Source organism: Eptatretus burgeri, chromosome 4, assembly GCF_056783735.1.
Source record: "Eptatretus burgeri isolate ZD-2024b chromosome 4, Ebu_testis_v1, whole genome shotgun sequence".
NCBI lineage: Eukaryota > Metazoa > Chordata > Myxini > Myxiniformes > Myxinidae > Eptatretus > Eptatretus burgeri.
The window spans coordinates 72,213,014-72,235,513 of record NC_140964.1 but is presented as its reverse complement, the minus strand read 5'-3'; the positions used below and the strand labels follow the sequence as shown (position 1 = coordinate 72,235,513).

The 22,500-nt window shown below is 43.5% G+C and overlaps 1 protein-coding gene across 3 annotated transcripts in view; it reads right to left on the bottom strand.

Moving 5' to 3' along the window:
- Positions 1-22,500, bottom strand: part of LOC147028327 (TGF-beta receptor type-1-like) — a 122,110-nt gene that overhangs the window by 68,602 nt on the left and 31,008 nt on the right. For all 3 annotated transcript variants that reach the window (XM_085878625.1, XM_085878624.1, XM_085878622.1), the window contains exon 3: positions 22,257-22,500. This exon is cut by the window's right edge and continues 26 nt beyond it. In XM_085878625.1, coding sequence (XP_085734751.1) covers positions 22,257-22,500 — 244 coding nt within the window. The remainder of the gene's footprint in view (positions 1-22,256) is intronic.

Below are 22,500 nucleotides of genomic sequence, written 5' to 3'. Positions count from 1 at the left end.
ACCCCGTCCATGGCGTCAAGCGGCCAACACGTGCCGGCGCGAAGCACGAGCTCACCGACCACGCCGGAGGAGCTGAAAGCTGAGGGCGCGGGAGGACTCGGTGCACAAAAAGGGAAGTCGCCACTTTTGTTTCTTTGGGTTTTCTGTAAATGTGTGTGTATGTGGCGCCAGTCCGTCAAGTTTAGACCTGCATAAGTGCCAGTGTAATTAATATATTCGGTTGCAGCTCTGCGTTTCGTTCTTGCTTTTGTTCTTGCCTCTGATTATTGTTGTCTGATCCAATTGTTGCTGACTGGAAATACGTGCTTCCGTGTGTCGCGCATTAAATGTGCTTGTCCAATTGTTCCCCCGTTTCACTTCGTCCTTTCCTTTGTCAAATCTCCATCTTGCATTACGTAAGGGATTGATAGTGGGTTTAAAACACCCGGTAACTAATCTGAACCGTCAAGGTCGACGATAACTCCGCTTGGTTATCCCTGTAACACGGAACGAGCCGCTTAAGCGGTTCGTGTCCGGAGTTGACCTGTGGCATGGTGCAACCCCTCGGTAGGTTTCCCATGCGAGTACTTAGGTATATCGACTTTCGGCGATTCATCCTATTTTGCGCGGGTAGAATGCGGACTGGGTTGTGGTGAGGTTAAACCCCCACCTGTGACTAGCTTCTTGGCGATAGTTCCAAGAGGGTCACGACTGAATTGTCCGTTCCGGTGGGCGACGCGGTCGCCATTCGAGTCAAGCAGCCGATCGCACGCCGGACGGGCCAGAATTCGCAACAGTGGTGTCAGCGAGCGGGATACAAACTCTCCTGTCTCCAGGCTAAATTCATGGGGATTGGACCAGGGGTGTGCGAGGCGACCCCGTTCCCCCCAAATTACGAGCAGGCAAAATTTTAATCTCTTACAAGAAATAAGATGGAGTCTCAAGGAGAGCGGGAGCCGGGGGTATTAGAAATGGATGTGGGATTGTTAGAATTCATGGCCCAGGATGAAATCCCCGAGCAGGAAATGATGGTTGTGAAGCAGGAACAATTTCTTCCCCAACCAAACCCAGAGTCCGAAATGGGTACGGCGGCGGCGGCCGCGGTGTATGATACCTCCCCTTCCCTCCTCCGAAACCCTCTCCTGATCCCTGCCGAAACGGCCCACCCAAGTGCACTCGACATGGCCCAGCTATTCGCCATGTTGGCGGGAATAGACAACAAAATGGATGAAATGAATGAAAAAAATGGATGCGCACACACAGGCATTCATAAACGATGTGCGAGCACTGCAGGGCGAGAGGCGGCAAGTGGGGCAATGTCTGCAGGCAGGCATAATGGCGCCGCCACGTGCTGGGACGAACGAGCCGGGGGGAGTGCAATGGCTATCAGGCCCACAATGGAGGTGGGTGGGGACAAAATAATTTGGGGGACATGTTGGGCGAGAAGCGTAAGGGTGACGGAGGAAGCAACAGTGACGGTGACCGAGAGGGAAAAATTAATTGGGGTGACGGAGACGTGCACGAGGTGAAAGAAATTAAGAAAGAAAGAAAAGAACAACTAAAACAGACAGCAAGGTTGAGGTATGCAGAGATGATGAAAGAACAAGGAATGAAATAAAAAGAAGGACAAGAACGACTTCAGGAGAAAGCAAGGTTGAGGTATGCAGAGATAATGGAAGAACAACGAACGAAACAGCAAAAGGAGATGAGCCAATTGAAAGAAACAATGAGATTGGAGAGTAAAGAACGTGAGAGACTGTGGGATAGAAAACAAAAACAAAATGAGGTTGAAATTAATGAACTCAAGGAGAAAGCAAAATTGGCGTCCACGGAGATGGAAAAACTCCGGAAGGATAACGAACAGCTAATGGCGCGCCGAGAGGAGGAACGACTCAAATGGGAAGGAAAATGGAACCAGGAAGAAAAGAGACGCGGGAGATAGAAAAAATACAGGAAAAACTTCACGATAAAGACGGGGTGAAAAACGAGCACACACACATTAAGGTAGCGGAGGACCATGAGGGGGAGCTGGCGGACTGTTTAGGGAACTGGTGCGAGCAGCTGGATAGCCTCCTTTGGGAACAGAGGGAGACGCTATTCTCCCTTGAAGCGAGTCATGACCAGGTGGGTTCGGTCGTGTCGAGCGAGTTCGAGGGGGCGAGTGCTGCGGACGGGTGCACGAGGAGCTTGGGGAGTATGGAGGCCCCGGGAGCCCTGGAGGTGACCTGATTCCCCAGTGTGATTGTCCCGGTGTGTGTGGTGCAAGGTGTGAGTGCGCCCCCGTGTGTGAGTGGTGTGGTTGCGAGTGTGCCGAAGTGCTTGCCTCCCAGCACGCCGTGTGTGCATGAGGCACCGTGTGTGGAAGGAGCCACGTGTGCAAGGGAAATGGCATGCGTGAGTGAATGGCCGAGTGCAAGGGAGACCGTGTGCGCGAGAGAGCTGTATGTAAGGGAGATGACGGTGGGCATGATTGAACATGCAGCCGCGTCTCCCGGTGTGAATGTCATGTCGTGGTGTGTGAGCGTCGTGACACGCAGGTGTGCGTGGGTCGAATGGAGATGACGACGGCGACAGAGGGACAAGAGCCGAGTAGCGGCTGTAGCTATTGTGGGGACCGCGCCGGGTTTACCCAGCGGAGAGCGCGAGGTTCGTGCCATGCAGCGCACGAGGCCGCCACGTGCGCGCTTACAGGAGTGTTTGTGTGGGGAACCCCTCGGAACGTGAGGCTTGCTTTTGAATGTGCAGGGTGACGTCATGGCTGCATGTGTGGTTGGAATCCGGCAGGAGGGGTATCCCTGCCGGATGGGACCGTCCAAGAGGGACGAGGTGCGCGAACAGCTGCCATGACGTCACGGGCAGCATGCGCGAGCTGTGAGTTGCCGCACTGGTGCTGCGCAAATTGGAAAAAAAAATTGAGAACGAAAGCAAGCCTCGCTTCCGGTGAACAGGATTCCCCGGGCAAGGGGTGGAAGACCCGCCTGACTGGGCACAGGATGGAACAAGTTAGGGGGAAGGGTTAGCTTAGCTAAACCGGCTCCATGGGGGCAGGGATAAGTCCTCATGGAGCCCGTGGAATGGATTAGTTAGAGGGATTTTAGGTCAGATTTTGGATGGGAAATGACGATTTGGAGACAGAGACAGACTTTGGATGTGTAGAGGGGACGTAGCTTAGCTACGTAGTGTTAAAAGGAACGTTCTGTAGTGTAAGGGATGACGAAGGAGCATGAGGTAGTTTGGGGATTTAGTGAGTAGAATGGCAGAGATCAGCGATGGGTGAGTTGAAGAGCGGTAAGGAAACTTGTTGAGTGAGTGAGGCCAGCGGTTCTGTGTGTATGGAGTGATTCTGGAATGCGTGGTGCGAGGAGTGATTGGGGGGAGGAGTGACTCCCGCCCAAGGGACCCCGGGGTCAGTGTAATGTGAGTTAGTGGGTTAGTCAAATTGAAAAAATGGAGGTCCTTCCGTGTGTCGCGCATTAAATGTGCTTGTCCAATTGTTCCCCCGTTTCGCTTCGTCCTTTCCTTTGTTGAATCTCCATCTTGCATCACGTAAGGGATTGATAGTGGGTTTAAAACACCCGGTAACTAATCTGAACTGTCAAGGTCGACGATAACTCCGCTCGGTTATCCCTGTAGCACGGAACTAGCCGCTTAAGCGGTTCGTGTCCGGAGTTGACCTGTGGCGTGGTACAACCGCTCGGTTGGTTACCCGTGTGAGTACTTCGGTATATCGACTTTTGGCGATTCACCCTATTTTGCGCAGGTAGAATGCGGACTGGGTTGTGGTGGGGTTAAACCCCCACCCCTGACTAGCTCCTTGGCGATAGTTCCAAGAGGGTCACGACTGAATTGTCCGTTCCGGTGGGCGACGCAGTCGCCATTCGAGTCAAGTGGCCGATCGCACGCCGGACGTGCCAGAATTCACAACAATACATATATACATATATAAAAACAAAATACACGGTCCGTCCGTGAAGCTGTGTGACTACATGTCTATTAATTACGTACTGTTTGAACATCAGTGCACATACGTATGACTATTGATGACATACTACTAGAACGTATCTTTCGACCCTTTTAACTGCTGAGACCCCCTTCGACCTTTGATAACATTGTAATATCCCGAAGACGAAAAAGACCCCAAGGACCCAGAAGACTGAAAAGACCCAAAATATCCAGATGATCCAAAAGACCCAGATGACCCCCCCAAGGACCTGAAAGACCCCTAACACCCATCAATATACCCCTTTTACCTTTAAGACTCTTTCAACACTTTAGATACTTTTTAGATCCCTTCACGCTTGAGACCTTTTATACCCTTTAGACCCTTTAGACCTTAACACCATTTAGAACCCTTACAGCCTTCAGAGAGATTAGACAGTTTTAACTCTAGACCACTTTGAGCTTTAGACCACTTGCACCTTTTTAGATTACAAATAGATATAATATCACCAATTTTACAAATAAATTTGCACAAAAGAAATGTTTATATTCTGATTGGTTTAAATCATGACAACCCAGCAATTCACATCCAGTCATTATCCTCAGTTAAAACAAGCCTATGCCTCTGTAGCGACGTGTGGTGAGGCGAGCATAGTGAACCAATCCAGACTAGTCCTATATTATGAAAAAGAAAAACATGGTGAAGCTGTGAGGCATTGAAGCAATGAAAGAAGTCTCTGCATATGTCTCTTAGCCACGTATTAATTGAACGTCAGTTGCACCCTGACCACGTCTGGATTACATACTATTGGAATGTATCTTTGAAATCTCTCAAGATCTTTAGACCCCTTGACATGCTGAAGACCCTTTGGATGACGTTAGACATTTAAATCCTTTAGACCACCTAAGACCCCTTCTAAGACACCTATGACCCAATAGAAATTTTAGAACCAAAAGACCTGGTTAGACCCTTTACAACCTCAAGACCCCCAAAACCCTTAAGGGTCATTCCATGCCAACTCACCTAAATTTCAAAAACCTCCCCAGGTCACCTCCTCAGATTTTGCTGGAAAAAATTCTTAAATGTAGATCTATATGGCTCTACCCACCATACAAAAGATTGGCTTTCCATTCCTCATAGTTTAAAAAATATCTATCTCTAGAGACCTTTGAAATTTGGCCCTAAAAATGCCAAATGTGAAAAACGCATTTTTTTTCAACTTCAGTGGCTTATAATTTTATAATGGACTCCTCTAGAAAGCTAATATTGCAAATATTTACTAATTGGCATCCAAATTTTTCAATTATTGCATCAGATAGCTTCTGGGATGCATATTTCTCACTCTATAGGAAGCTAAAAATGGCTTTTTGGCCAAAACGAGCTAAAATAAGGTGAAACTATAGGAGCCCTCCTGAAAATATGGAACAACTTAGAATTTTTCCTCATAACACAGTGATTATCGGGTCATTATCTATCCATAGATACATTTTTGTTGGGATAATACAGTTAGGAGATGAATTATAAAAGTTTTACCATAAGCCCTTGCCTCCAAGGGCTCTAAAATGTACCAATTTTGTCCCCTGGTTTGACCATGTGGCTAGGGGTTTAGGATCTTCATTTTTTTTTCTAAAGATTGCCTCATATAAGATGTGTCTAGTGACCGAATAATTTTATCTAACGCCCATGGATGGCTTCATATTAAAAGAAATTTTTATTTACATGCGCGTTTTTTTTTTTTAAATAATTGTTCACTTTTTTCATATTCATGAGCTTATAAATCTGAAACTGAACACTCTATCAAAGTGATACTGCAGATATTTATAAACTGGCATATGAAATTTTAGGATCTGTTATCAGAATGCCTGATAAATGCATGTTTCTATCTGAAGGAAGTTGAAAATGCCACTTTGACCAAAAATGGTGAATATTCTCATGGCCTCCAGAAAAAATAAAGATCAATGCTGGGTGCCATTACTCGACATTCTTTGTGTGGTTGAGGCCCCTGACATAAAATCTGGTGGACGTCAGTACCAACTGTCACAGCATGATTTTAAGCATGTTCAAGACCTGTTTTCTAAGATGTAAAATTCTGTGCCTCTGAGTGCTCGATAATCATGATAATGAATGTCATAAAAGATGAAAGGCTATTAAAGAGTTTTCTAAGGTATAAAAATTACTAATATTCATTGTCTCTGTATATCTGTAAATAAAAAAGCTGTGACTCAACTAATCAAATTTGTTCTAATTTATAATTTGCAATCACTTACGAAAGTAATCATTAGCATGTATTTATGAATAAATAACATCCTTATCACTAATGTCTAATAAGAAGCATAATTTAGCCTGATGCGCACCCCTGCAAGTTCACCTTGTTTTGTACCAAGTGGGCCAAATTGCCATATTTGGCTTCCTAAAACTAGGAGTATGTGCTTTCTAGAGACATTCTGATGCCGCAATCTGAAATTTTGTATACCAGTTTATAAAATTCTGCAGTAACTCTTTCCTGGATAGTTCCATTTAAGATTTATAAACTTCTGAATATGAAAAAAGTGAATAATTATAAAAACGTGCATGTAAATAAAAATTTATTTTATGATGAAGCCATGGGCGTTAGATAAAATTATTCGGTCACTAGACACATCTTATATGAGGCAATCTTTAGAAAAAATATGAAGATCCTAAACCCCCAGCTACATGGTCAAACCAGAGAACAAAATTGGTCCATTTTAGAGCCCTCAGAGGCAAGGGCTTATGTTAAAACTTTTATAATTCATCACCTAACTGTATTATCCCAGCAAAAATGTATCAATGGATAGATAATGACCCGATAATCACTGTGTTATGAGGAAAAATTCTAAGTTGTTCCATATTTTCAGGAGGGCTCCTATAGTTTCACCTTATTTTAGCTCATTTTGGCCAAAAAGCCATTTTTAGCTTCCTATAGAGCAGGGGTCGGGAACGTGTGGCTCGCGAGCCAGGTATGGCTCTTTCGATGATTGCATCTGGCTCGCAGATAAAATTGGAGTTTGAAACTTGGAAAGCCCAATATTTCTCGCAGAAGCTTTACCTATAGTTTGAATGGTGTCGTGCTTCATTCACGTGCAGGGCTGAACTTGGCAGAAGGAGAGAAGAAAAAACACCTCCGAATTGTCTGAAGCGGTTTTTGTTTCGTCCAGTCATGCGGCCGACGCGACTCGTGATTTCGGTTCCTCCAATGACGTACCGCCGCCGAGACGCGTCACGGAATTCATCTCGACCAATCACGCGCCACCGCTGAGGCGACTCATGATTTCGGTTCCTCCAATGACGTGCCGCCGCCGAGACGCGTCACGGAATTCATCTCGACCAATCATGCGCCACCGCTGAGGCGACAGCATCCCAGAGTCGGCCGGCCGCGCCGCACCTCTCGAGTATGTCAGCCCGTGCGCAGGCCAGCCAGACTCACTTGGGTCAACATCTCCCTCTCTCTCATTTGCTCAAAGCTAACCCTTCGACGAAGAAGATGGCGAAAAGAAAAAAAGATGAGGAGTATCGTACATTTCAGGACGAATGGGCCGAAGAATTCGCCTTTGTGGAGAGAGCAGGTTCTGTGGTGTGTCTAATTTGCAATGACAAAATTGCATCGATGAAACGGTCGAATATAAAGCGGCACTTAGACACGCGCCATGCTACCTTTGCATCAAAATACCCTGTGGGAGACAGCAGAAAGAAAGCGTGCCAAGAGCTACTGAGCAGGGTGCAAGCCAGCCAGCAGCAACTCCGCGTATGGACCCGGCAAGGTGACTATAATTCCGCCAGCTTTGCTGGATCTTTAGCAATAGTGAGGAACGGAAAACCATTCACAGATGGCGAGTATGCTAAAACGTTCATGCTGGATGTAGCCAATGAACTTTTTGATGATCTTCCGAACAAAGACAAGATAATCAAACGGATACAAGACATGCCTCTGTCGGCAAGAGCTGTTCATGATCGTACCATCATGATGGCAAACTAAGTGGAGGAAATGCAAGTGAAGGACATAAATACAGCGCCGTTCTTTTCCCTGGCTTTGGATGAGTCAACAGACGTAAGCCATTTGTCGCAGTTCAGTGTGATTGCAAGATATGCTGCTGGTGATACACTGCGCGAAGAAAGTCTTGCTGTTCTGCCAATAAAAGGGTCCACAAGAGGTGAGTATTTATTCAAGTCTTTCATGGAGTTCGCTCAAGAAAAAAATCTACGAATGGATAAACTTATCTCGGTGTGTATGGTGGGGAAAAACAAAGGATTTGTGGCGCTTCTCCGTGAACATGAAAATAGACCCATCCTAAGTTTCCATTGCATTCTACACCAGGAGGCACTTTGTGCTCAGATGTGTGATGGGCAGCTTGGCGAAGTGATGTCGCTGGTCATTCGTGTGATCAACTTTATTGTTGCCCGAGCCTTAAATGGTCGCCAGTTTAAAACACTGCTGGATGAAGTTGGAAATAACTATCACGGTCAGCTTTTGCACAGCAATGTGCGTTGGTTGTCAAGAGGGAAGGTGCTTAGCCGTTTTGCGGCTTGCCTGAACAAAATCCGGACTTTCCTTGAAATGAAAGGGATTGAGCATCCTGAGCTAGCCGAAACTGAGTGGCTCCTCAAGTTTTACTATCTCGTGGATATGACTAAACATCTGAACGAGCTCAACGTGAAAATGCAAGGCATTGGAAATACAGTGTTATCCCTTCAACAAGCTGTGTTTGCTTTTGAAAACAAGCTGGAGCTCTTTATCATGGATCTTGAAACAGGTCGTTTACTACATTTTGAAAAACTGAGACAATTTAACGATGCATGCACAGCAAGTGAGCCCACTCAAAACTTTGATCTCCACCAGTTAGCTGGCTTCACATCCAGTCTCCTACAGTCATTCAAAGCACGCTTTGGAGAATTTCGTGAGGACACTCGTCTTTTTAAGTTCATCACCCATCCAAACGAGTGTTCACTGAACACAGCCGACCTGAGTTACATTCCTGTTGTCTCCGTCAGAGATTTTGAAGCAGAAGTGGCTGACCTGAAGGCCTCAGACATGTGGGTGAATAAGTTCAAGTCACTGAATGAAGATTTGGAAAGAATCACACGACAGAAAGCAGAGTTGGTGAGCAAGCACATGTGGACAGAAATGAAAAAACTTCAACCCGAAGACCAGCTGATTATCAAAACTTGGAACGCGCTTCCTGTCACATACCTCACACTGCAGCGTGTGAGTATTGCTGTATTGACCTTGTTTGGATCTACGTATGCATGTGAGCAGTCATTCTCACATCTTAAAAACATCAAGTCCAACCTACGATCACGTCTAACGGATGAAAGCCTCAACGCTTGCATGAAGCTTAACCTCACCAAGTACCAACCAGACTACAAAGCCATCAGCAAATCCATGCAGCACCAGAAGTCCCATTAATGGTGAGTATTATAACAACATTATTTAAAAGAATAAATTCAGAGGCTTATTATACTCACATTTAGTTGAATTCAGTCTTAAAATATATTATATGGCTCTCACTGAAATAGATTTCCAAATATTTTGCTTTAATGGCTCTCTGAGTCAAAAACGTTCCCTACCCCTGCTATAGAGTGAGAAATATGCATCCCAGAAGCTATCTGATGCAATAATTGAAAAATTTGGATGCCAATTAGTAAATATTTGCAATATTAGCTTTCTAGAGGAGTCCATTATAAAATTATAAGCCACTGAAGTTGGAAAAAAAATGCGTTTTTCACATTTGGCATTTTTAGGGCCAAATTTCAAAGGTCTCTAGAGATAGATATTTTTTAAACTATGAGGAATTGAAAGCTAATCTTTTGCATGGTGGGTAGAGCCATATAGATCTACATTTAAGAATTTTTCCAGCAAAATCTGATGAGGTGACCTGGGGACCCTTAGGTGAGTTGGCACGGAATGACCCTTAAGACCACCCATGACCACTAAGTCCCTGAAGACCACCAAGACCCTTAAAGTGGAACCCAATCACTTACTTGTTTTTTTTTCTGAAAACCATTTTGAATCATTAATCACGGTCTAGTTTGAAGGGAAAAAAAAATTTGAATTTTTTTTTTTTTGCCAATCACAAAGTGCTGAAAAAGCCCTAAAGTATTGATTTTCGCCATTGACGTCACATTCAGAACCCACCTTGATCCAAATGGCAACTTACATAGAGAAACAGTGTATTTCGAGCTTGGATTCCGATATATAATGATTTCACTGTCATTAACAACTCTGAAAGTTCTCACGATGTTGCAAATGATCAGTGAGATTTTGAAGAAACTATTGGAGACAAATTTAGTGATGGGAACACATTTGGGGGGATTATGGAGCTGTATCATTTTGAGTCTTATGTGAGTAATTCTCAACAAGATAGCAACAATGGAGGTGTTGGTGAAGATGAAAACACTGGTCGCATGTTCACTACAGACTGGTACGTTTGTTTTTTCCATTCAATTGATGGATTATAAGGGATTTTGTATTACTTGACAAATCAGTTTTATTACTCTAAGATGAACACTGCACAGGCACTGCATGGGCACAACACAGCACCGACACTGCCCAGGCACACTCGGACACCACAGAGAAAATGGGTGACGAATGCTTTGTCCCACCATCGCAGGCTGATCAGATGTCTTGTATGTTATGGCATTGTCCCGTTTCTACTTTCTCGGAACACCATTTGTGTCAATGGTTGTGCCGTGTCATGTCTGTGCTGTGTTGTGTAGTGTCGGTGTTGTCTATGTTGTGAAGGTGGAGGGGGGGAGGATAGGGTGTGCAGTGGTGGTGGGTAATGTGGGGGTATGGTGGAGGTGGGGGCATGGGGTGGTCGTGCATATGAGGAGGTGATGGTTGATGGGGGCCAGTGGGGGGATGTGAAGGTGGGAGTGGTCACCCATGTATATGTGCTGGTAGCTGAGTAGAAATGATACAGTTTTGAGTGATGGCTGTTTCTTCTGCTTGATCATGGGGATGGCATCTCCTCTCAATCTTGGCAGATAACCACAAGATCTACCCATCTCTGTTGTTTCATAACAGTGCTCTGAAAAATGTTCCGGGCACAAAAGCGAAATCCACACTCGGGTATTTCGGACAGGCCTCATCCAATTTCTGGAAAACTTGGGGTCTTTTGGCCATTGGTGGGGCATGCATGAAACCATCTCGATTATCGAGTCGGCATATTTATGGAAAATAGAAAATGATTTGCTGTTTGAGTTAAATCACACTGAGATGTAACCCTCAGACAGAATGAATATGGCAGTCGACTTCTGAGTTGGGCTTCACGGCTCAGCGTGAAGAAGAAGAAGAAGAAGAAGAAGAAGAAGAAGAAGAGAAGAAGAAGGTATTGACTTTTAATCGCAAAAGTAGTTACTTTATGAATCGCAAATGGGACAGAAGACACATCATATCTATTTTGTTCGGTATCAAGGGATAAATTAGCATCGAGGTGGTCTGAGAGTTTGGGCTCCCCTTTTAGATCCAAAAACCTCAAGACCCCAAAGACCCCCTAACACGCTGAAGATGCCCCATGATTCTTAAGTCCCCATTAGAAGCCTTATACCCCGAAGACCCTGTAAAATCCGAAGACCCTCTAGACCATTTAGAACCAGAGGACAATAAATACCGCATGTGTACACCGCAGGGGTTCGTGGAACGAGTGTTGGGTTTTGCGGCACAAGTGCTGTGCTGGTACAAACGTTGGAGTCAGCATCTGTCAGTGAAACCACGTGGCCTGATGGGAAGGATAATTTAGAGGGTGAAGGACTGATGCAGATAGCTTGATAGAGATGATTAGAGATTTTCAAGATGTAAGACTGCTAAATTATTCTTATTATCATGAAATAGTTAAAAGTTACGGAAAGTAACATAAAAAGGTGTTTGGTTTAAAATTTGTGAAATGTATTTTTTGCTTTCTTTCTATGCTTTGTGTGTTATACACATTTTGGATTGCTAGGCTTGTTGAGTGGTATTGTACAGAATGTAAGCAAAGTGTTGGAATGCATCCCCCCCCCCACCAATTACATTAATTCTTATGGGGAAAAAATTCTCCGCTATCCATGGTTTCACATTATAAGTCCAACTTTTCTGGAATGTATCTTGGATGTATAGCGAGGACCCCCTTTATATAAAACCATGGCTAAGTGTATTAATTATGTGTATAAATTACATACTATTTGGAAGTACTTTTTAGACCTTCAGAGCATTTTTGGACTTTCAGACCATTTCTAGACACTTTAGTATACCTTTAGACCCCTTTGACACCTTACAGACCCCATTAGACCCTTTAGACCCTTCAACTCTTCGACCCTAACTACTAATGGAACATTTCCTTTCGACCTTTTCAGCCCTCAAGACCTCTTGACCCTTTCAACCTTTCCATTTTACACCCTCAGACCATTTTTAGACACGTTTTTCAGACACTTTAAACCCCTTTGAAGTACACACATTGAAGAAATTGAAGGACACACACCCAGATTGTGAAACACTGTGGTGACAGTTTATAGCTGGGGGAGAGGGGGGGGGTCTAAAATGGTCTAAAAGTTGAACAAGGCAATTCCTCTAAAAAAGATAAGGATAAGGCCTATAGTACTAACTTCTGATATCTCTTACACCTTTTGGACCCCTTAAGACTCTTTTGACATTTATATCCTCTCGACCCATTAGATCATTTTGACGCACACCACACAGATATCTATAGAGTCTTATAACACTATACAGACTTCACTCTTTTCAGTAAGTAATGGGTAAACTCAACCCAAATGTAGGGTGCGTACTCTGCTAGTTTGAAATAATTGCATATTGGGTCAATGAATTGGTTCAACATAGAAGCACATGAAAACAAAGAAGCATATAGTTTTTGAGGTCAGAAGCTCAAAGGAGCAAATGTTAAGGTCACATAAAATCATCAATATTCATCCTACTAACTTCAAATTTGAACAGGTTTTGCACATTGGGTCACAGAATTGGATTGCAAAAATCAGAATGATTGATTTCGTCGTTTTGACATGTCAACGGTTTGTTTCCAAGACAACAATTTCACCCCATTATTATCAACTTGGACTTTTTGTAAATTGAATGTTGCCATATCTCAATAATTTTTCAATATGTCAAATTGAAACTTCCACAGCTTCTTTGTACGTGTGTGTAGGATATGTGTAAAAGATTTGGTCCAAACGAATGAAAGGTCAAGGTCAATGCTATCCAAAACATGTAAACATCTATTTGGCCACAGTTAGAAAATGTATCAGGCAAATTTGATTGAGGCATAACAATCAATCATGGAAGACATTTGCTAAGTCAAATTTTCAAAATTACCAAATTGCTGTTTCCATGGTAATTGTATATTTGAATTTTGCAAGTATCGTGTTATGCATGACATCTTTCTTGTTTTTGTTTGTTACTTTAAAAGCTTTTAGTAACATTTTAAAATGCTTCATTTTACCTTACCTTTCCAGCAGGAACACTCAATTAATTATTCTTCTACTTCTTCTTCATCTTAATCTCATCCTTTTATTCTTCTTCATGATGTTTCCTTGCCATACCCGTTGAACTCACAAATGCTCAGTTGATTGACTGTCCGCTACATATCTCCAGCATGACTTTCCTCTATGCCTTCAATAACCCAACTTGTGATGTCTGTCTTCGTGTATTTAAATTGGGGATCATGAAAAGTCCAATTTACAGAGGTTTCTTGTACATGGCCATCAACTCATCTTCATGTCCATTAATGGTATCAACCCCCTCATGTCAGTACTCATCCTCCCCATCATCATCGCCTGTATGACTGCATCCTCCAAACCTCATCCCTTCACTACGTCCCCATCTTCAGCACCCCTCCACCTCATGGTTCCTCCTTTTGCTTCCCCATCATCCCACCCCCTTCCAGTTTCACTCCCCCCCCCTCCAGTGTTCCCCCTCACCTCGCCCTCCTAGTTTCCTCCTCACCCTGCCCACTCCCAGGTTCCCCCTCTCCCCATCCCCTCTCAGCTTCCCTCCTGCATATATATTTCACCCTGCCAACAGTGCCTGCTTCAAAGTCCCCAACTGGGTGGAACTCAAACATCTGGGGCCTCTGCTCCAGATCTCTCAATCCAGGCCACGACTGATAGACTAGACATCATCTGCCGAACAGAATATTTCCTCCCACAGGACATCCATCCATCCATCCGTTGGGACCATACTCTGTGTAGAGCGTTGGTGCTGCCTCAGCAGTCTCCTTGGCTATTGGACACAATCCTGGACGGGTCGCCACTCCGACACAGGATACCAGCATGCTGGCACTCATTTTGCCAACCTCAGAAGGATGACAGGCAAAGTCAGCCCTATCTGGTATTAATTAAACAGCCGAGTGGAATTTGAACTCAGGATCATGGGATCCCAAGCCCACCACCCTAACCATTGAGCCAACATCAGGCATATAGAGGATATTGCTGACTCATTAATGTCTCTCCCTGGTTATTGTCTCCTTCGGTTCAACAGGCCTGAACCCAGTCCAGGCAGCAGAGTTGTACTTTCTGTCAAGAACTCCATTTCTCACTGTCCGTGCACTGCACTTACACCTCCAAACACCCAGAAGCACCTTTGGCCGTTATTTCCCCTCCACTCCCACCTCTTGTTTGTCTGAGCTCTACCATCCTCTTTCCTCTACCATCAACAGTGATAACTCCATTTACATCTCTTTCAGCTAACATAGACCACCTGTTAACCATCCATCCCAACTGTCTCTTCTTCGTATGTGGTGATTTCAAATTTCAACATCCTAATTGGCTGTGTGTTGTTACCTCTCTTACTCAGCACAGCACTTCAGCAAAGGTTTTCTGTGATTCCATGGGCCTTACTCAATCTGTGAACTTTTAAACCCAGATTTCTCCCAATGGTAAATCCTCCCTTCTGGACTTGGTGATGACAAACTTTCCCATAAATGCATCCCCCCAAAATTGGTTCATCTAATCGTATGCTTGTGAGTCGACGTCTCTCTGGCTAGTCTCAGAGAGCTGCCTCAGTGACGGTGAGTCTGGCAGTTCGCTTAGGCATATTTGCAGGGACTGAAAGCAGGCATCTCTCTTCAAGACTGGTCACCCATATCTACTGCCCCTGATATTAACTCAACCTGGGAATTATTTTTTCATCCCATCTTGTCTTCAGTTATCTGACCCTTCTTCACACCCATGGTACACTGAATCTTGTGGTGGGGCAGTTGCTCTGAAACAACTTGCCTTTCTCTTCCTGGAAGGCAAATCTGGCCAAAGGCAATGTCATTGCATCACAAATAGCCTGCCACACGTGTCCACTCAAGAGAGCCAGATAACGGCATCTGTCCAACCTCAAGATTGAACTTTCAAACTTGTCTTCCTCCTAAAAACTGGTGGTGCCTTGTCAAGTCTGTCTTCCTTCTCTTCAAATGGCACCACAGCCGACTCTGCTTGTGAGAAGGCCGAATGCCTCAATTCTGTGTTTAAGTCTAAATTTTATGTCTGCAACCCTGCACTCTCTATACCCACCTTTCCCAGTCATATCCAATTGTTCCTGGTTTATGTATCTCTTGCACCTGTGAAAGTGGAAAAAAGTTTATACACCCTTGACTCTATTGGAGTGGACAGCATCAGCTCAGGTGTCCTAAAAACCTGCTCTGCTCCTTTTGCACATCCTTTCTCTCTACCTTTTCCCCCTATCATTTGCCCTAAGTCATCTTCCATCTGCTTGTAAATCAGCCAACATCAGTACATTACATAAAAGGTGCAAACACTGACTCTCTTAACTGCAGACCTATTAGCTTACTTCCAATCACCAGCAAGGTCATGGAATCCATCATTGCAGTTGATATGAAATCCTTCCTTTTCTCCAACAGCCTCATCTTAGATCTCCAATTTGAAATCAGACCAGGTCACTCTACCTTGGACATGCTGCTTCTACTCATGTAACAATCAATGGAAGTTTCAAAGTCAGACATGAGATCAGGGCCATCTCTCTTGACATATCTCGTGCTTTCAGTACAGTCTAGCATCCTGCCTTACTCTCCAAACACTCTACCTTTGGCATTTTAGGCCAACTCCACACATGGCTTCCTGACTTCCTCTACTCTCAAAGCCAACGTGTGGCTCTCAACAGAATCCTTTCCTCTCCTCTTCATGTCAAGGCTGGAGTGCCCTAAGGTGTGTTCTGGGCCCAGTCATATTCCTGATCTTCATCAATGATCTCTGCATCTGTAAAATCCCATTATCTACTTGCTGATGACTCCATCCCCTGCTGTGACATCCCAAATCTTTCAGACAGGCAGGCTGTATGTAGCCTCTTCCCTCTTTTCAGACCTTGGCATAATCACAAGCTGGTCAATCACTTGGAATATGTCTTTCAATCCAGCCAAATATATGTCTCTGTCTCTCCGAAAGGACCGTCTGGAAAGCCTCCCCCCCCCCCACCATCAAATACACTTTCTTAACAATCCTTTTGAGGAAGTTCAGTCACTCGAACCTCTGGGTCTCAATGTCAGCCATGATCTTTTTTGGGCAATCCACATTTCATAGTTGGCCTCTAATGCCTGTCATCGACTGGGCATCTTCCGTAATAAGTCCTTCCTTGGCACACATGAACTCCTAGCCACCGACAAGGCTTTCATCTCCAAATTGATGGAGTACTGCTCTCCCCTCTGGGCTGGCTCCCCTGCCTTACACCATGCTCAGCTTGACGCTGAAGAAGCCAAAGCATTCAAGATCATTGGAATCTCCCACCCTGTAGCTGAGTCGATGGGCATATTACTTTTCCTCACAGACAGATCGGTAGTGTCTCTGTCTTCTACTGCTTCCTTTCTGGTCTTGCATCTTTTCTTTGGTCCTGCTCTTTTCCAAGCTTTGTCCTCCCCCCCCCCCCGCCAGGTTTCTGGAGAGCACACATGGTCCAGCAGCAACTCCCTCCTGGTGAAACTACTTAAATCCAGGATCTGTGTTCAGCTCCATTCATCTGTTCCTCTTTTTCTCCACCTGTGGAACCAACTTACACATTCTCTTGAGTGTAATTCTTCCCTCCATGTCTTCAAGACAGCTGTTCACCACCATCTCCTATCATCCCCAATTCAAAAGCATGATCTTTTCTACCCTTGTTAACCCCCCCCTCACCCCAAGCCATCCTCATTCCAAATTTCTGTATCCATCCTGTCCATCCCATGCATCCTTTGCTGCCCCCCCCCCCATTCCTCCCCACATCCATTGTTTATGCAAGTGTCCCTCTATCTTGTCCTTCAACTCTGCTGTTGGTGTCCTCCCATCTCTCTCCACTGTTCCTTCTGTCCTGATACGTCCTGATCCATTCAGTGTACTCGCTCTTCCACAAGTCTCGACTCTGCATGCCAAAAAAGGGGGGGAAAAGGCACAACTACTGCTGTGGAAATAGGAGGGTATGTCATAGGTCTGCTGGCTCTGGCTGCAGAGATTATGTACTTACAGTTGTGGGCAGCAACATAAGCACTCTGACTTTTATCTGAAGGTGAAGGTTTCCAGGCTTTGAAGAGGTGGATTATCAAGGCGAGAGTGGAATCATAATAATGGGAGAACTACTTTGAGGACGAGGCTTTTTGCATTTGGATAAGTGGGATTTGTGAAGGGACATACCTAGAAGGATGATTTCAGTGATTTGGGCTGTCACAGTGGAAGGGATCAGTGGAAAAAACAGGAGTCTCACCAGGGATATTCTGCAAAAAAATTGGAGAAGGTCATCCCAATTGGCAGTCATTATGCCTGAGGTAGACTGAGAATACTGATACTGCTTGAAGGGATGGCAGGTGGTCAGAGGATCCAACAGGTGCAGCAACAAGGATATTAGTGTAAAGATGAGGTTTGGAAATTAACAAAAAAAATCCATAATTAAGGTTGCTATTGATTTGCCTTTAAATAACCCTTGCAGTTTATTAGCCCCCCGTTGGAGTTAGTCCGAAACGGGAGCTTATGGATTTGGTCTCGATTTTCGTGTGCGTCCGCAACCATTTTCGTGTGCGTGTAAACTCAGACATGTATGGACTGATTTTATTCATACTTGGCATAAAGACAACAAATGATGGGAAACATATGCACATCATTTTTTTTTTTGACATGAGATCCAAGATGGTCGATAGGCGGCCATTTTAGTTGTAAAAAACCTGATGTTGAACATATCCTCAACCATTTCTCGGACATGCATTTACAGATGTTGTTTATGCTTGACACACAGATAATGAATGATGGCTTACATATGCATGTCATTTTTTTTTTCGAGATCATATCCAAGATGGCTGACTGGTGGCCATTTTGTTACTTAAATGTGTCCCCAACCATTTCTCAGACATGCATGGTCCGATTTTGTTTAAACTTGGCACCAGCACAGTACACAATGGCATACACGTGCCCCTCACTTTATTTTGCGATCTGATCAAATCCATTTGCTGATATTAGAAGAATCCCCTCAATATCCTGCGAATACAATGATTCTGGTCATGTCACTGTGTTTTTTAATTTTTTTTTATTAATTGCCGGAATCCTTTGGATTTCGGCAATTGTTGGTCGGTTGTGTGTCATTCTGTGTGTCTGTCTGTCTGTTTGTTTGTGTGTTTGTTTACCATGTAGCAGCCACACCGTTTCAGCGATCATGACCAAACTGGGTACAGACGTTGGCCATGGTCCAACTGAGACACTTGTCGTTTTTGGTGAATCGAGGTCAAAGGTCAAGGTCAAGGTCACCGAAAAACCGAAATTCTTAATTTTCACAATAATGTCCGCTAAAATGGTCGTATCGACTTCAAACCAAATCCAAAATGTGCACCTTCCAATTCTGCATCCAACCATATGTCTCATTGGGGTATCACACCAACACCCTTCTTCGCGGTTGGGTCAAAACTTTCAAATTGCGATAAAAACGCCATTTCAAGTCCGATTGACTTCCAAGTTATGATCATGACCAAACTAAGTGCTATAACTCATGAAACAGTCGCACTATCGACTTATAAGAACCAAATTGATTTCCGGGTTTTTGTTTTTTCAGAGATCATGGAGATATGACAAAGTTATTCCGGTAATTCCTTGCTCAACGAGCAATTTCATTTATTTCTTAATCAGCTTTGTTTTAATTTTATTACAGAAAACCTAAGATCCATTTAAATGGCCTTGTGTATATATATATATATATATATATATATATATATATATATATATATATATATATATATATATATATATATATATATATATATATATATATATATATATATATATATATATATAACACATATTTAATTGAAAATCGGTTTTGTAATTCAATGACTATCGGCATCGTTGCTTATGTTGTTATTTGGTGTCTGCTCACTCCTCTGCTGGCCTTACATTCCCTTTCTTCTGTCATGATGTTGGTTGTCCTTTCATATCCAAAGAAAGTCGTTCATATAAAACATGCAAACTACCTGGTAAATTTGTTCACAGTGCAGAAGCTTCTTCCCAGACTGCAACACACTCTAAGATAGAAAGCAGTGTAACATGGTATCAAAGAATCTCCAATGAGACCAGATCATTTGCTATCCACAGTCCAAGTTGCCAGTAATATAATTGGTTGCTGGTGTTGCATTATGTGATGGCTGGGTGGTTGGAGAGCAGAGTTGGTTGAGGACAGTGGGGAGTAGAGGAATATTGTACCTCCTCCCTTATAAAGGGAAGAAAAGTAATGAAGAGGGTTGCATATAACTACGTCCACTCGCTTTTGAGCAGTCTAAACTGGTTTCTAATCTCGATCCAGCTCTAAACGGTTATCCTGGTGTATCGAATGAAGGGCAATACGTGAATGTGTGCAGTCTATTGGAAGGTATTTAATCAGGAGAACACATCTGCCACTATTCATCAATGGTATATGTTAAAGAGATCTTTTGCAAAGAGTCGGCAAGTTATCCTGGTACGCTGCACAAATTACAACTCCCTGACTGACTGCTGGGAAGGCAATAGCAAACCACCACCCAGCATGAGCCTTTGCCAAGACATTTCTTCAGCAGCAACAATGCTTTGAGGAGAGTATGGTACAATGATGATGTAGACAAGCTTGGGTCCAGCCAAAAAGGCCACCATTCTGACAGGATTCACATTCATTCGAGTGTTCTCAGATGCAAAGACATTGTTTTCCCCTGATATTTTTACTTCTTTCCTTTTTTTTCCTGATATTACCTTCCTTTACAATATTTACTTTGACTTCATTACAAGTCATGCTTTCAATTGGTACTATTCTTGGGTAGCTATCACTTCTTGGAAGCGCAGCTGTGCCACTGATGCTGTGCCCCTCTACCAGTATACTGGTTCTCATTTCGCTGACCTCAGAAGGATGACAAGCAGAGTCAACCCCACCTGCTGTTAGTTCAGTGGAAAAACGGGCTCAAACTCAGGACCCCAAGATACCAAGCCATCCACCCTTACCACTTGCCAACACCAGGCTTTTCATTGGTACATGAAGCCATGATTAATATATCATTACTGCTGAAATCTCTTTAATTATTTGTCTTTTTGTTTAGGTCCAAATTGTTGCTCCATTGCAAGTCTTTATACAGTATTTGTAAATTAAAGAAAACAAAAAGATTTCTATTTGTCATCGAGGGTCAATGGTAAGTCAGATATCTCATCTACGTTCTATCTATGTTCATTTGCAGAATTACATTAACTGTGAGGGTTTTGACAGTGGTACCACGTAATGGCTTGATAAGCAATTTTAAAACATTTCTTAAGTTTCAAATTGCCACAAGCAAGTCAGAAACGCATGATAAATCCAAAACCAAGATCAACTACATTTGTATGCCGTGGTTGTTACTGCAATAGGAAAAATGAACTTGATGATGCAACAATGGAATATCAGCAACGAGCCACTGATGACGAAACTACAACAACGTCTTACCTTACAGTTAGATTAAAAAAAGAAAAAAAGATTACAATTTGTCATTCTCTCAACTAACAAGTAACTTATCCATTGCTAGCTGGACCAACATCTGTATCTTATAACTAGACAAGCTCGGGTGTCTTACATTAACCCAGGTTTGAACTGCACGTTCATGTGGCAGTGGAACATTTGTATACATAATGGATATTTCAACACCCAAAAGGACACGACGCTTCTTCTTCTTTCTTATGCAGTACATGGCTGTGGGTAGCATAATTTGCTGGGGTGCATGGCTGTGCCACTGATACCACAATGACAGTTTATATATGGGTCGAGATTCTAACCCACACTAGAGAGCACATAGGCAAGTGTGCAAACCTATTGGCTATCCTGCCAGTCCAACGGAAGGCTGTGGCGGTTAGTTATCATTGGTAAGACCTTTGTCACTGCACTTGAACATACCCATATTGACGTGGGGCAGAAAGAAGTTCTCCGAACGAGAATCTCACGACAGTCCAAGACATTCAACCAAAGTACTCCTGCAGCGATGCCTCCACATGAATAAAAATAGTATATAATTTACGAGCAAAAGTACCCATCCCCAGTGACGGGAAAAGTTTCAGTTAATCTATCAATTTAAATTATTTTATGGATTTTAAAAGGTTAATTGCGTTGTCTTCAAGATATTCCAGCTTTTTTCGATTTGAGACCAATTGGTCATCCTGTGTGCCAACAATTGTTACTTTGGTCACTTTGACCTCAGTGGCTTCGAAATGGCCCTGTGACCATGGCCATATTGCCCATGTTACTTTCTGAACAAAGTTGTATCTGTACCCCGAGTATGGAATCTGTATCTTCAAAGATGTGGCCGTGCATAAGGAACAGACCCAAAATATGTTGACAAGTCTTGGACTGTTGTATCCCATTCGTAAAGCATTTTGGCCAATCTATTTACACGTTTTACCATCCTCCAATAAAAAGGGAAAGTATTTAGCCTACAATGACTGATTGGTTTGGTAACGCATCTTTATTTGAGAATATGCTCTACCAAAAACTATGTGCAGCACAAGACAACTGCAACCTTGCAAGTCTATGAATTGGTGAGCCTAGCATTGTCGAGTAGAAATATAAAGGACGTTCTCATCGGATTGGCATTAGGTGGCTTGGAAGTTTTGATATATACAAGATATCCTTAAGCCTTACGTGAAAAAAAAATTGATTGTGCCTGTTAAGACAGTTTTGAATGCAAAGAGAAAATCATGAAATGAAATACAAACAAGGGGGGGGGGAAGGGAGGGGTTGGGGGCTTGATGCAGAGGGAAAGTTTTGTGAAGAAACCAAGTAGGGAAGCAACTGGAAACACTGCTTTTTCCATCTGCCTGCTTTTTATTTTTCTTGTATTCTTGTAAAAGTAAGGAATAAAAATATATAAAACGATTCCAAGGTAATTAAATAACTCCTCACCAGATCCCGAACCAGTCGTGGAGTCATAGAGGTCATGAATGGTCGTGCCTTTGATGATAAAGAGCTTGTTGTGCTGGTCTTGCCCAGTGGTGTTCAGTTCACCAAACTGCTGCTCAACCCAACCTCCTTTGCATTTGACCCCATGGACCCGCATCAGCCAAAACCCCATGGCAGCAAGAATGCAAAATAGGCACACGGTAATTACTATCACTAGAACTGTTTTGGAGGTTCCTTGACGCCATAT